Genomic DNA, 13,818 nt, shown 5'->3' with positions numbered 1-13,818 from the left:
AAAGCAATGTTAAACTGCCCTTGCCTCAAGAGTCCTTCTATCTGCTGAACGATATGTAACTTCGGGAGCAGGCCAGCAGCTCAGTCTTAGAGCTGGGGTGACATGTTGTGCTGTCGTATCAGAACTTGTGGAGTTGGTCAGTGTCTTGCTGGTACAATATTGTGACATGTAAAGCATTTCTTAGCCCTCCAGGAAGTATTAAAATAGAAAAAAGCACATGCCATAGCTGTTTGGCAGATTAGAATACAAGACTATTCCTAGTTTCAAAACATTAGATATGTTTGTCCAAATTAGGATTGTGAGTAAAAGCCTGTAACTTTCTCATCAGGCAGAATTTATCCCAACCAGATTTGTCTAGTTTACTGCGATTGCTGTAGACAGAGGATGTGGTAGCCATTTTGATAGAGCTCCTGTGGTAAAGAAGCAGCGAAGGTTTTTTTAAACCTCCGTTAAACTACATGTCATTTTTTTTAAACTATTTCTCTTTATCAGATATTTTCCATATCAAATACTTTTCTACTAGAGCATGTTGACACATCAAACCTGCCTTACTTGCAAACTTTTATCTCCTAGTACCTGCTTAGGCTTACATTTTTAATTGACTTTTCCTTTTAAGATCTCTGAATACATTTTCATTTTCATTTTCATTTTAGGTGGAAAGCCAGATGACATCACCGTCCTTCTTTCAATAGTGGCTGAGTATACAGACTGAGCCGCCTAGGTGTCAACTCCGGCCTTTCGTTTCATCTTCCCAAGTTCTCCCCTGCCACATGTGCTGATCCTGCTGGCGGGACCGTGTTTCTTTGCCACTGATCTCGATGGCCGGTGATGTAAGCCTTTGCCTGTCTTTTTGAGACCCGGTTGAGATCTTTGTGGAGAACCACTACTGTCGTTTGTTCGCTAGCTCATTATCTGCCAGCAACTTTGAAGAGAATCAAGATTTGAAGATAGGCCTTCACTTCCTACTGTCCTTTCTCCGATGGGATGGAGGTTTTCAAGGCCAAAATGGCTATTGCGTTTCCAAAATGGTTTAGGCATTGAAAATGATGATGTTGGTAACGTGAATTCAGAATTACAGCGTGTAAAAGGGATTTTTAAAGTCTAACACAAATTGTATGTTATGGTACATCTACTAGAAACATACATTATCATCAAAAGAAACGTTACACACGTACTATACAGTCTTTGTTATGATGATTGGGTGTGGCTTTATGTTTTCATTATAAACTCCTCTTTTTCAGGGGCTTATAATTCTGCTCTAAAACACTGCTCTGGATTATGAAGTCTTTATCCCAGGAGCTTTTTTGTTACAAATTGGAAGAAAACTTCAGTTTAGTTCTATGGATGCAAATGTTCTGTGGTTTTTAAAAGATGCCTAATTGTACTCCTGTAAGGAAAGTTTCGGCAGTTTATTGAGTGGTCCAAATCATAGGCTGGTGGCCTGATCTGCAGGAGGGGTGAGGGAGACTCCCTACCAACATTTTTCAATGGAAATATTATTCAATATTGTAAACTCCTCAAAGCCTAGAAATTTAATGTTGTGGATGAAGTTCCTCCCAGCTGTCAGATACGATGCCCCTGTGTGGGAGTCCCGGGGCCACAGGCCTCACAGTGGACAGCTGTAACATTGAATTTTGTTGGCTTTTACAGTCGTGCTACTCCTGGTCTCCCTGTCAGACCTGTCATTAGTAGCCTTGCTCTCTGTAGAGCGTGCACCACATTCGGGGAGTCTGTGTGGAAAGAGCACCTTGGGCGATGGCAACAGCACAAGAGTCCACAGGGAAAACTCCTGGTGATGATCTGACATTTGCATTTGCCCTACACAGAAATTTAGGGGTTTCTGAATCAAGCTTAATGTTTACAGTTTCCGAATAGCCATCTTGCAGTGTATAGTTTCCTTATAAAACTACCCCGCATTCAGTTTTCCCTTTATCTGCAAGCCCAGACTTATTTTTAAGGTTTGTGTACAAGTTGACTGCTGTAAAGATATATATTTTTGGGTCAGTTTTTTTTCCTTCATTAACTTGGTGGTAGAAAATATATATATATATATATATATATATATATATATATATTTAGAAATTCTTAAATTAAAGCCATGTTTTATATATAAGTCAGGTAACATTGGTGTATAGATGAGAATGCAATTAAACCTGATGAGAATCTACTGGAGGAGAATACAGAAAGTCTCTTTCTCTAAAGGAGATACTTATTCCCTGGTTTATTGCATTAAAACTTATGTTTGAGGTTACCTCAACTTGTTTTAAAAGATTTTGTTTTGTGAATTTGTACTGTATATTTGAGTAACTGTCAAGCTTTTGTTTTATTTAAAATTGTTTAACATGTACCATGTACATGTCATTACTATATTTCAATGCATCATGCTTGTAACAGGCATTTCATTTATAATAAGAATGAGTTATTCATTTGTAAGCCGTTCAGTAATTTATCTACTATTCCTAAATTGGCATAATGTTAGATATCTATTTTGAATCACCTTTAATTACATGTCAGAATGCCTTAACTACCCTAACTTGACAAAACAGAATTCTTTGGTAGAGGAGATAGGGGACGGGGCAGGGGGATGGAGGGGAGACTGTTGAAATAATGAGTAGCCATCGTGCTTTGATAAAACACAGAAGCGTGAGTGGCAAGTGGTGGGGTATTTATTTTGCACAAACTGTTTGCAGTCTCTGTGTATTTAAAAAGTAAAGAAAGTTGCATCCAGAAGGGTTTTGTTGGAAGGAATACATTTATACTTGGACTGACAATTTCAGTTCTTTTGTTTGGGTTTTTAATTATTTCTGGTCAGAGGTATGTAGCCTTATGATCTGGATATATTTTGCATTAATTTTCCAATGCCTACATTTAATTCCTTGTAAGAGCAGTTCTGTTCAAGTCACTGGCTTTCCTCTGCTCTCATTTAACCCTTCAAACACAATCTTTATAAAGCTAGATTGGTGGTGTTTCACACAACACATTTATTTAATCAACTTACTTTTTTTGAGAAATGACTGTTAGAAACCGACATCGTTTGTGTCAGTGATGTTGAAAGTAGCAGGACAAGAATTGAGTTTCACAGTGGAACTGACTTTGGACCTGGCCTGTAGATTAGTGACACAGTATTTTCTCTATTTTCTTTTGCCCTGTCCTTTGTGTGTTGAGCACTTCATTTTGTGACTGGGGGTTGGGGGGAGTGGTCAGTTGAAGTGCTGCTTAACAGGGAACTCTCCTTCCACTCCCAGCGATCAGAGGCTCTGCTGGACCCATACTGGAATTTTCCAGGTCACAGAACCCAAGTCTCTGGGGGGTGTGACTGAGATATACTACTTGGTGGGTCTGATTCTGAACTTGATGTGTGTGTTAGTTGTATTTTAAATCAAGCAGTATAAACACACACACACACACACACACACACGCACACACACACAATTTGCCTCATCCAATGGACTTTTATAACAAAAGAGAATTTGGATTTCTAATTTACAAATGGCAAATTATTTATCCCTCTCTGGATGCACCAAAGACCAGTAAAGTTTATAGCTTTTCCATCTATATTTATAAAGCAATACTGTATTATAAAAATCAATATTTTTATCACATGCTTGAAATTTTTATTTTATTCTGTTTTAAAATGTGCACTCTAAACATATCAGAACCTTATTTCTTCCTGTGAACTTAAGCTGCCTGCGCACAAAAAAATTTACTGAATGGATAATGCAGTAGAATCCATAGGCTCTTCAAAACTGAAAGAAGAAATGGGGGTGGGGGAAACAAGTTATTTGTCCTGAATTACTGTCCTGGCTTGATGTGGTTGATAGGTACTAAATCACAAAAGAATCCATTCCAGGTATGCATGTCTGGGGGGCGGGCTGTGTCTAGATTAGAAACTAGATTTTAGCTTTGCGTGATAGGAGTGTGTCCTCTCCTGTCAGCTGCATTTGTTCTGGATAGAACAGTAGCCTTCAGTACCACCAACCCACCACCTTGAGTAACGAGGCAGGAGTTGTTGGGATTCACTGAGTCGGTTTTGAGCATTTTGGAGATTGTAAACAAGATTGGCTAGAACTGTAAATGTTTGTCCTCTGGAATAAGTTCATGGTTCCTTGTCACCTTATACCAGCTATCTTTGGTAGAAGCTACAGCATCCAATTTCCCTGGAAACTATCACATTTTGCAGTGAAAAAATTTTACAATATGAAAAACAAAGCAAAATCTACTTATAAAATTGAAAATGTGAAGCAGAAAAGGATTTGGATTCTATTTGCTAAAAAAAAATTCTTTGCAAAATTGAACTTCTCAAACTAAACATCAACAGTGTCCATGGCAAAATTTTAACTGTTAGCAGGTAGTTTGTGGCAAAGATGGCTAAATAATGAAGCAAATTTGAATTTGTGTATACTAATGAGCTGCTTTTTTCTGTTGAGACTATCATTGTTTGTCTTACCCAAGAGGCAATGACCTGAATTGGATGTCTGAAATATAACTTATGCAGGAATAGTTCTGTAAATACATTTAAATAAACTGTAAAGATATTTAATAAATATAGTATTTATACTAACCTGCGTTAACTCCTCTTAATTTGAACCTTAACTACGTAAGACACCAGCCCTTGGCATTTTGTGGATCTCTGTCAAGTCCTCATTTCCAAGGCTCTTAGTCATTCCAGCAGTACTCCTTACTTTGTAGCTATCATTTTCTGTCTTTTACTAGTTTATCCCACTTAGCTCTTTTTCACCAGCTGGTTTACTACATCAGTTTAGCTGCCTCAAAAATTCATCAAAATGGACTGATAATTGAATGTAAAATATAGATGTTTTCCCAACTGAGAAGGCTTTTGCATCTTCCAAAAATGGTATGGAATGAAGCCACAAAAAAATCTGGTGTCATTTAAACTTAGCATTCTGTATGCAAATTATAAAACCCAAATTACATACAATTTAATAGTGTGACTATCTCTTCCAGACTTGTGCTGCATCCAGGCAATTATTGGTGAGGGTGCCTTCACAACGTGCACCCCTCTGCCCATTTCAGCGAGTGAACCAGAAACTTCATCCTCTGCAAGGAGACCTCCGGTTACTCTTGGGGTACACCTGCTCTCTGTAGTCATCCGCAATCGTTAGGAATTTGTGAAATTTCAGTGTTAATCATCAGTGTAAGCATAAGATATGTAAATCTTTAGCCTACAGTGTGAAAGGACTTAAAATTATGTGGGCATTGCCAATTTCCACAAAAAGCTTGGTGAAAGCCCATTTTCATTCACTGAGGAACATTTTGGGATGAACTTGAGTTTTTATTAGGTTATTGTGGGTAGCTCTGACTCACTGACTAAGCTACAAGAGCCAAATTCATTCTGGTTTTAGTTAGAACTCTGTTCACAGTTCTGAAGTTTACTAATTCACTCTGCCACCTTTGTGTATGAAATCCTCACAAAACGTACAACTGCTTGCCAGTTAAACATTTCCTTGTGATGTGTTGGTTCACAAAGACTCCACAGTAAGATGTTACAGAAGAGTTTGTCAGGTTATAATGGACTCTAAACAGGTTTGGGGGAGGGAGAGGCAGGCGTAAAATTACATAACAATGGTTTTGTGCCAGATTTTTTAGTCTGTTTGTTCAGGTAGGAAGCTGATTCTCAGACGGACAAAGAACAGAGACATTTGTAATCTACCTCATTTTACTCCAAACCTAGGGTCCCTGGCAGTGGAGGCTGCTGATCTATGTCAGATAACAGAAGTAATTTTTTGGCATCAGTTCCATTAGATTCTTTTCTGCATCACACTGCAAAATGTAAAAACCACATATGAAAATCAGAACAATTTAAGGCTACAAAATAAAATTTTACAATACCTAAAAAAACTCCAAAGTGAGGGGGGGTAGCTATTATTTTTATTCCAGACTTTTTTTTTCCAGAGATTGTTTTACTTAAAATCTTAAAGTATAAAAAGCAATGAACAAAAAAAGTCACGCATTACACGAGGAAAGATTGCATAACTTTTAACTGTCTGAAAGCACCCAAACTCAAATGTTTGCAATCAAATACAAAAGCTACCTACTAGTCACAAGACCACAGGCCATATTGACGCATTCCAAAGAGCTGCTGAAGAAAGTCTAAATACCTTTATAAAAACTGGCAAAGAAAATGCTAAAAGCTATAGTGTGAACGTGCACTGAATTAGAGAACTCGAATGGGCTTTTTCCCTGCACGGGAAAACTCTTCTGCCTCCCAAGTAGCATAATGGATTTAAAGTAAATATGTCCACTTAACAAGCAGCTATTTCTAGATATGGCTGTTATACCAGATGATGATGTTGAGAAAAGCAGAAACCCATCCCCCATTTCGAGGAAGGCCAAGACAATATCTTTATTGACTAAATGTGAAAACGTGTCTGAGGTTGCAAGTGAGCTAGCAAATGGGCTGAGGGCCAATTCAGCCATCATTAAGTGTTAGAATGTGGAAAAACTGCCATCATTCATGTCCTCTTCACTGTCACTTGCTGTTGCCAGACCGTCAAAAGGGTGGTTGAAGCGTTCTTGCTGGTTAGAAGAAACTGCTCCAAAGAACATGCAAGAAAACTGGAGGGAAAGAAGTTACTCCACTGTTTATTCAAGTGAAAGTGCTCGTTAGATGCCCCAGGTACCAGCCCCTTTTCAGAAACCTGGCCAATACGGTCCCCTAACATTAACGGTGATGGTTCATGGAACACCCCAAACCTTCATGACTGGTCCAGCACATCCTAAAACAAAACCTTTCCCTGACTTCAAGGCACAGTTTGGGATAAGTGATGTGCTTCTGACTCTTCTAAGCCATTAAAAAAAAAAAATTTTTTTTAAGTTTATTTATTTTGAGAGACAGAGTGGAGGAGGGGCAGAGAGAGAGGGAGTGTAGAGCTCTGTCAGCACAGAGCCCAGTGTGGGGCTCAAATTCACGAACCATGAGACCTGAGCTGAAACCAAGAGTGGGACACTTAACCGACTGAGCCACCTAGGTGCCCCCTGCCTGAGCCATTAAAACTCACACCAAGGCAGTGGGAGACAAAGGGACCTTCTGCGGGCTACCTGACTAATTCATCTTCCCTTTCCCTCCTGCTTCAGCAGAGGCTACCACTCCCAGCTAAGGCCAATCCTTCCCTCCCTGTCTCTGCCTCCCAGGCCTCTCCTCTCTTGAATAGGAATATCACCACTGTAATCAAATGTCACTTATCTCTTTTTTTCTTAATACTTATTTATTTTTGAGAGACAGAGCAAACGGGAGGGGCAGAGAGAGGGAGGCAGAGGATCTGAAGCAGGCTCTGCACTGACAGCAGAGAGCCTGATGCCGGGCTCCAACTCTCCAACCGTGAGACCATGACCTGAGTTGAAGTCAGGCACCTAACCTACGGAGCCACCCAAGCGCCCCTCTCATCTTTAAAATATAAAATAGCCTTATCCCATTCCCCACTTCCAACCGTTGCCTGACCTCTGCTGTAGAGTTGTATGCATTTACTGTCTCCATTTTCTCATTCTCCTCTTCCTCAATCCTGTCTGAAAAAGCTGCTGACCCCATCACTTCACAAACTGTTCTTGTGGTCACCCCAAATCACCACATCCTTGTCAATGACCATTTGGGGTCTTCATCCCATTTGATACTCACTGACTCTTCTCATACCTTCCCCCTGCCACACTCTCCTGGTTGCCTTTAGAATTTTCAGCTGGCTCGCCCTTTGAATTAGGGTTTCGCAGTCAGCACTACAGACATTTTGGGGCTGAGGGTTTTTCATTGTGGGGACTGTGCTGTGCAGCAGGGGATGTTGAGCGGCACCCATGGCCTCTATCCACTAGATGCCAGTAGCATTCCCCGCCCCCCACCAAATCGCAACATCCAAAAAAACCCTAGACATCGCTCTGTGTCTTCTGGGGAGCATAACCGCCCAGGTTAAGAACCACTGCTTTAGGGGCACCTTGGTGGTTCAGTCAGCTAAACATCCGACTCTTGGTTTCAGCTCAGGTTATGAGCTCACGGTGCGTGAGATCAAGTCCCACGTTGGGCTCTGTGCTGACAGTGCAGAGCCTGCTTAGGATTCTCTGTCCCTCTCTCTCTGCCCCTACCCCACACTCGCATACTCTCTCTCTCAAAAATAAGTAAACGTTAAAAAAAAAAAAAAAAAAAAAAGGACATGGAGCCTGCTTAAGAGTCTCTCCTTCTTCTGCCCCTCCGAGGCTCTCATGCACACGCACACCCTCTCTTCCTCCCTCTCTCTCAAAAAATAAATAAAAATAATTAAAAATAAATAATTTGCCTCAGTAAAACTGCACCCAAAATAATAAGCTACCTAGAAATAAGCCTAACCAAAGAGGTGAAAGATGTGTACTCTGAAAACTGCAAAGCACTACTGAGAGATTGCAGAGGACACAAAGAAATGGAAAGGCATTCCATGCTCATGGATTGGAAGAATAAATATTGTTAAAATGTCTATACTACCCAAAGCAATCTACTCATTTAGTGCAATTCCTACCAAAACACCAACAGCATTTTTACAAAAATAGAACACACAATCCTAAAGTTTGTATGGAACCACAGAAGACCCTAAATAGCCAAAGCAATCTTGAAAGAAAAGCAAAGCCGGAGGCATCACAATTCCGGACTTCAAGTTAAATTACAAAGCTGTAGTAATCAAAACAGTACGGTACTGGCACAAAACCAGACACATAGATCAATGGAAGAGAATAGAAAATCCAGAAATAAACCCACAATTACATGGCCAATTAATCTTCGATGAAAGAATATCCAATGGGACAAAGAATGTCTCTTCAACAAATGGAGTTGGGAAAACTGGACCACTTACTTACACCATACACAAAAATAAATTCAAAATGGATTAAAGATCTAAATGGGAGACCTGAAATCACAAAAATCCTAGAAGAAAACACAAGCAGTAACTTCTTTGACACAGGCAGTAGCAACTTCTTTATAGACATGTCTCCTGAGGCACGGAAAACAAAAGCAAAAATAAACTATTGGGACTACATCAAAATAAAAAGCTGCTGCACAGTGCAGGAAACGATCAACAAAACTAAAAGGCAACCTACAGAATGGGGAAGTGGTTTGCAAATGACCTATCCAGTACAGGGGTAGTATCCAAAATATGTAAAGAATTTATGACACTCGAGCACCTGGGTGACTCAGCTGGTTAAGCCTCCGACTCTTGATTTCAGCTCAGGTCATGATCTCATGGTTCGTGAGTTTGAACCCCACAACAGACTCCACGCTTACAGTGCAGAGCCTACTTGGGTTCTGTCTTTTTCCCTCTCTCTGCCTCACACCTGCTTCCGTGCTGTCTCTCTCTCTCAAAATAAATATTTAAGCAGAAAAAACAACACACTTTTAGGAATTTGCCTTGAAGATACACTTTCGACAATATGAAAATACATGTGTAAAAGTTATTCGCTGCAGCTTTGTAACTGCAAAATATAAGGGGGGATTATCTAAATGCCCACATATAAGAGAATGGTTGAATGAATTATGGTACATCACAGGTGAAATACTACACAACTGTTGGGCGGGGGGGAAACATAGAAAGTGACAGGGAGTGATTTGCAGTACATACTAGTAGGTGCAAAAAGCCAAGCGGAAAACGGCATGTATAGTATAAGAAAGGAGAAGAAATAAAATATATGCATCTGCTCATTTGTGCAAAACTAACACAAATGATCAATGAAAAACTAATGAGATGTATTCTCTACAAAGGGTACAAAGAAGGGAGTGATGATCCCTTCTTTGTCTCTGCAGAGACGCTTGCATAGTTCTGACTTCTAGTGCTGTTCACGGGTCAGCACTCAAAGACCAAATCAACAAGGATTTGGGGAGAACCAGAATGGAAGACAAGCAAACAAAGGTATCCATATGATGATTAATATAACCATACTGAAATATGAGTGAAGGAAGAAACTACCCTAAGTAACTTTGAAAAATGGTCTTTTGAATATACACTTTATAGCTAAAGACACAAAAATGTTCACAAATATTATACCTCTGTTAGCAGATTCATTTTTCCAGGGGTATGGGTTAGCAATTCTGAAACTACGTTCTTGGACTGAGCAATAAGTAAACATGTTGTAGATAGTAACAGCCAAGTTTCTCATTGTCAGACAAAGGAGTTATAAAGAAAAGGGGGAGGCCAGTATGAACCCTGTGGTGTTGGACTGGAACTGGAGGTATCATTATGAATGCATGGGTTTTCGTGTACATATGTATGTATGTACACAAATAGATACAAAAATCGATCAGTATGTGTGTATGTCAATAAATGCATATGTTTCCTAGTTCTGTCTGCTGAGAGGCCCTAGAAGCAAGGAAACCCAAGTACAAAGGAGCACAAAACCTACTACCCACAAGTTGTTTTTGTCTACCATCCGCAATCAAAGGAACCAGGACTCTGGGAGGAATGGCTGATTCCATTTGGGTTGGAGTCAGAGAAATACAAGTTAAGCCTAGCACACTTTAAATTTCCCAAAAGTAAGTAAGTGCTCAAAAAATGCTGGAGACATGCCAAAGAGATAGTCTCCCAGTGGCCAAATACGGAGAGTTCAAGCAACAAAATAAATGATGGATCATTACCCAGAAAGTAATATTAATATCCAAGAGTATTTTGTGATCTAAATAACTGAATAACAGATGAGGGGAAGGAAAGTTATTAAAGTGCAATTTCATCAGATAATAGAAAAATTACCCACCAAAAAATTACCATTTGTCAAGCATCACAGTAATAACTATTTTAGACAAAAAAAGCATCAATGGATGCTAAAATTAGTAGGCAAAAAGTAGGATGAGAAACAGGATATTCATGTAGTTTCAAAGTATCTTCCACCACGACACCTTCAATTACTAACAGAAAAAAGTACCCTTACAGTGGAGAGATCTGGCAGATAACACCTTAACTATATGATAAAAATTAGGATTACCAAGGCAAGTCTCCATCATGTGCCTCCAGATATGATGTAGAAGAACACAGCGTCATTCTGTTGTATTCTTACTAAAAATACACAGCTGGAATTTAACCATGAAGAAATCATCAGGAAAATTCAAAATCAGGGATATTCTAGTGAAGTGTCAAGGTAAAGAAAGGCAAAACAAGATTTAGAAAATGTTCCAGACTAAAGGAGACTGTTAACATTTAGGGAATCTGGGTAAATGGCATGTCGGAATTATATACTAAATTCTGTGAGTCTGAATTTATTTCAAAATTAAAAAAAAATTGATGTGCATGTGTACAAGTATGAGTGTGTACATATGCACAGAAAAAGTCTTAACAGGTAGAGTAATAATAAAAGTGTTCATAGTGATTATCTCTGAAAATCTCTTATTTGTACTTTCTGATTTTTCTCTGATGAAATGATAATTGTACTGTTACACATAAATGTTAGCATTTGGAGAGTCTGCGAGAAGGGTATGTAGGAATTCTTTGTACTAATTTTGCAACTTTTTAGAAGTGAAATTATTTTAAAACGAAAAGTTAAAAATAAACGAAACAAACAGGATGGGCCATATTATCATAAGAATGTCACTAGCACCATAATGGCTACAATTTTAGTCTGGTTCACAGGTGATGGCCCTCTAGTGTGCACGGCAGATAACTGCTAATCAACTAGAGATACAACTTGAGTCATTCTCAGCTTGCCCAACCAAATGACTGACAGGTGGTGTTACTAGAGAGGAAACCTATCTGCCATTCCCGGCGTGGAGTGTGTTCTGCAATGGGGCAAGAGGGAGGGAAGGAGGAGGCCCAGTGAAGAGCATAGTAAATATCTTAGGGACGGTCCCCGAATGCCATTCCGAGGAGTTTAGGTGTAATCTCATGGGAAAAAAGGAATGATCCAAGAGTTTTGAAGACAGGAGAGTGACGTGTAAAAATAACATTTAATGAGCACCGACCATGTGCCAGCTCCATATATTGGTTCAATTAGTTTCCACGGTTCTAATTAATGGGTAGTATTATTATTACCTCCATTTTACCGATTAAAAAAAAAAAAAAAAACTAAGACAAAGAGGAGTAACTTGTCCTAGTCACACAGCTAGTAAGTGGCAAGCAGGGATGTGAACCCAGGAGCTCTAAACCTGGAGCCAGCACTCTGAACCCCTGTACTCCATCCTCAGCTAGAAGGTTTGCGCAAGATCTTCTAAAACACTTTGAGGAGAACCAGAGTGCAGGGGAATGGAGACATGGAGGCATGGAGGCCAACCTGAAGGCTCACAGTAGTTTGGGAGGAAGATGGTATGGGGATACATACTTAACCATATTGCAATTTCAGTTTTGCAGGAATTTGCCACATTACGGTAAATAATTCCCTTTAAAAATAGAATTTCCTTTTTAGAATTTAAGTGACGTGATGGGAAATTTGAAGAAGAGTACCTGTAATGGTGCTCATGGAGCTTACAGTTCTTTATACGTGTCACTTTCCCTACTGAGGAAACGGGCAATCTCAGTGAATTTCAGGGAGGTGAAGCAGTCAGAAAATGTTTTTGTGTTGTTATCTGTGAAAAAGTAAGCACATAACGTGTGACCAAAAAAAAGAGGAGGGGGAAAACACTTTCGTATAATCAAAGGACAAATTTCTGTTTTCACTTTATGGCCAAGCTAGGGATACAGAAGACAAAACTGTCAACTGCTAGGAATGGAACAGGTATTCAGTAAACCTTATAGGGGCACCTAGGTGGCTCAATGGGTTGAGCTCCGGCTTCAGCTCAGGTCGTGATCTCGCAGTCTGTGAGTTCGAGCCCTGCATTGGGCTCTGTGCTGACAGCTCAGAACTCGGAGCTTGCTTCGGATCTTGTGTTTCCCTCTCTCTCTGCCCCTCCCATGCTCACGCTCCCTCTCTCTCTCTCTCTCTCTCTCTCAAAAATAAAATAAACATTAAAAATTTTTAAAGAGGGGTGCCTGGGTGGCTCAGTTGGTTAAGCGTCCAACTTCGGCTCAGGTCATGATCTCAAGGTCAGTAGATTTGAGCCCCATGTTGGGCTCTGTGCTGACGGCCTGGAGCCTGCTTCAGACTCTGTGTCTCCCTCTCTCTGTGCCCCTCCCCCGCTCAAGTTCTGTCGCTCAAAAATAAATAAATGTTAACATTTTTTTTTAATTTTTTAAAGAAAAAATAAACACTCATAGCATCAAACTGAATAATAAATGGAGTTTACAACCCAATTTTACTATTCTAAAAATCTTTTATACAGCATAAAAGATAGTGACTTTTACAAATATTCTTTCTCCCTTCAATTTTCTAATTCTAAGAAACTCGTATTTCCAGTAAAAGTAGCTTGAATAAAACATTAATGTAAACATGTTAAATTGGGACTGGTATTTCAGATACTTCACTTTTCTAATAAATCCTATTTATCTTCAGCTCAATAGATATAATAAGGTTTAACACAACAGCACTCCATAAAGCTTATTATCCACTAGTAAAATGTTGGTAGTACAAGTGTTATTAGCTGGGACTCCACTATGAAAAAATTTATGATGTTTGTTGGGATGAAATTTGTATTTGTACTACAATGAGTAAAGGGTTTCCCAGCCAAATTTGAAAACTAAAATGAGGACACTTATTTTAGAAAAGAAATTATATGACTTTAGCAAAGTATTTGTACTCACAGATAAGTATCTTGTAAGAAATCATAATTTATTCTTTTAAACAAGTGACCCAAATCTCTACTTGAATATACTTTGTTACTCAATGAGCAATTTTTAACTCTTTTGTACTGACAGTCTATATAAGTCAGTCTTTGCACCATCTCAGACTGGTTTCACCTCTGCCCTATCAAAAAGTAAGGATGAACTAATTTCAGGA

The 13,818-nt window shown here is 39.3% G+C and overlaps 2 protein-coding genes across 10 annotated transcripts in view; one reads left to right on the top strand and one right to left on the bottom strand.

Moving 5' to 3' along the window:
• PPTC7 (protein phosphatase targeting COQ7) overlaps positions 1 to 2,027 on the top strand; it is a 34,795-nt gene extending 32,768 nt beyond the window's left edge. The window contains exon 6 of the mRNA XM_042910241.1: positions 654 to 2,027. Coding sequence (XP_042766175.1) covers positions 654 to 712 — 59 coding nt within the window. The 3' untranslated portion in view covers positions 713 to 2,027. The remainder of the gene's footprint in view (positions 1 to 653) is intronic.
• A 1,614-nt stretch (positions 2,028 to 3,641) lies between these two features.
• The window catches only part of RAD9B (RAD9 checkpoint clamp component B), a 31,955-nt gene continuing 21,778 nt past the window's right edge, over positions 3,642 to 13,818 (bottom strand). For 5 of the 9 annotated variants that reach the window (XM_042910085.1, XM_042910081.1, XM_042910086.1 and 2 more), the window contains one exon: positions 5,892 to 6,576. In XM_042910085.1, coding sequence (XP_042766019.1) covers positions 6,448 to 6,576 — 129 coding nt within the window. In that variant the 3' untranslated portion in view covers positions 5,892 to 6,447. Of the gene's footprint in view, positions 5,782 to 5,891; positions 6,577 to 10,941; positions 11,079 to 13,818 lie in introns of those variants that run through there. The other 4 variants (XR_006195140.1, XR_006195141.1, XM_042910079.1 and 1 more) reach the window with 4 other exon arrangements.

The sequence above is a fragment of the Panthera leo genome, chromosome D3 (genome assembly GCF_018350215.1).
Source record: "Panthera leo isolate Ple1 chromosome D3, P.leo_Ple1_pat1.1, whole genome shotgun sequence".
Taxonomy (NCBI): Eukaryota; Metazoa; Chordata; class Mammalia; order Carnivora; family Felidae; genus Panthera; species Panthera leo.
The sequence above is the reverse complement of the archived record's forward strand: the minus strand, read 5'-3'. Positions and strand labels throughout refer to the sequence as shown.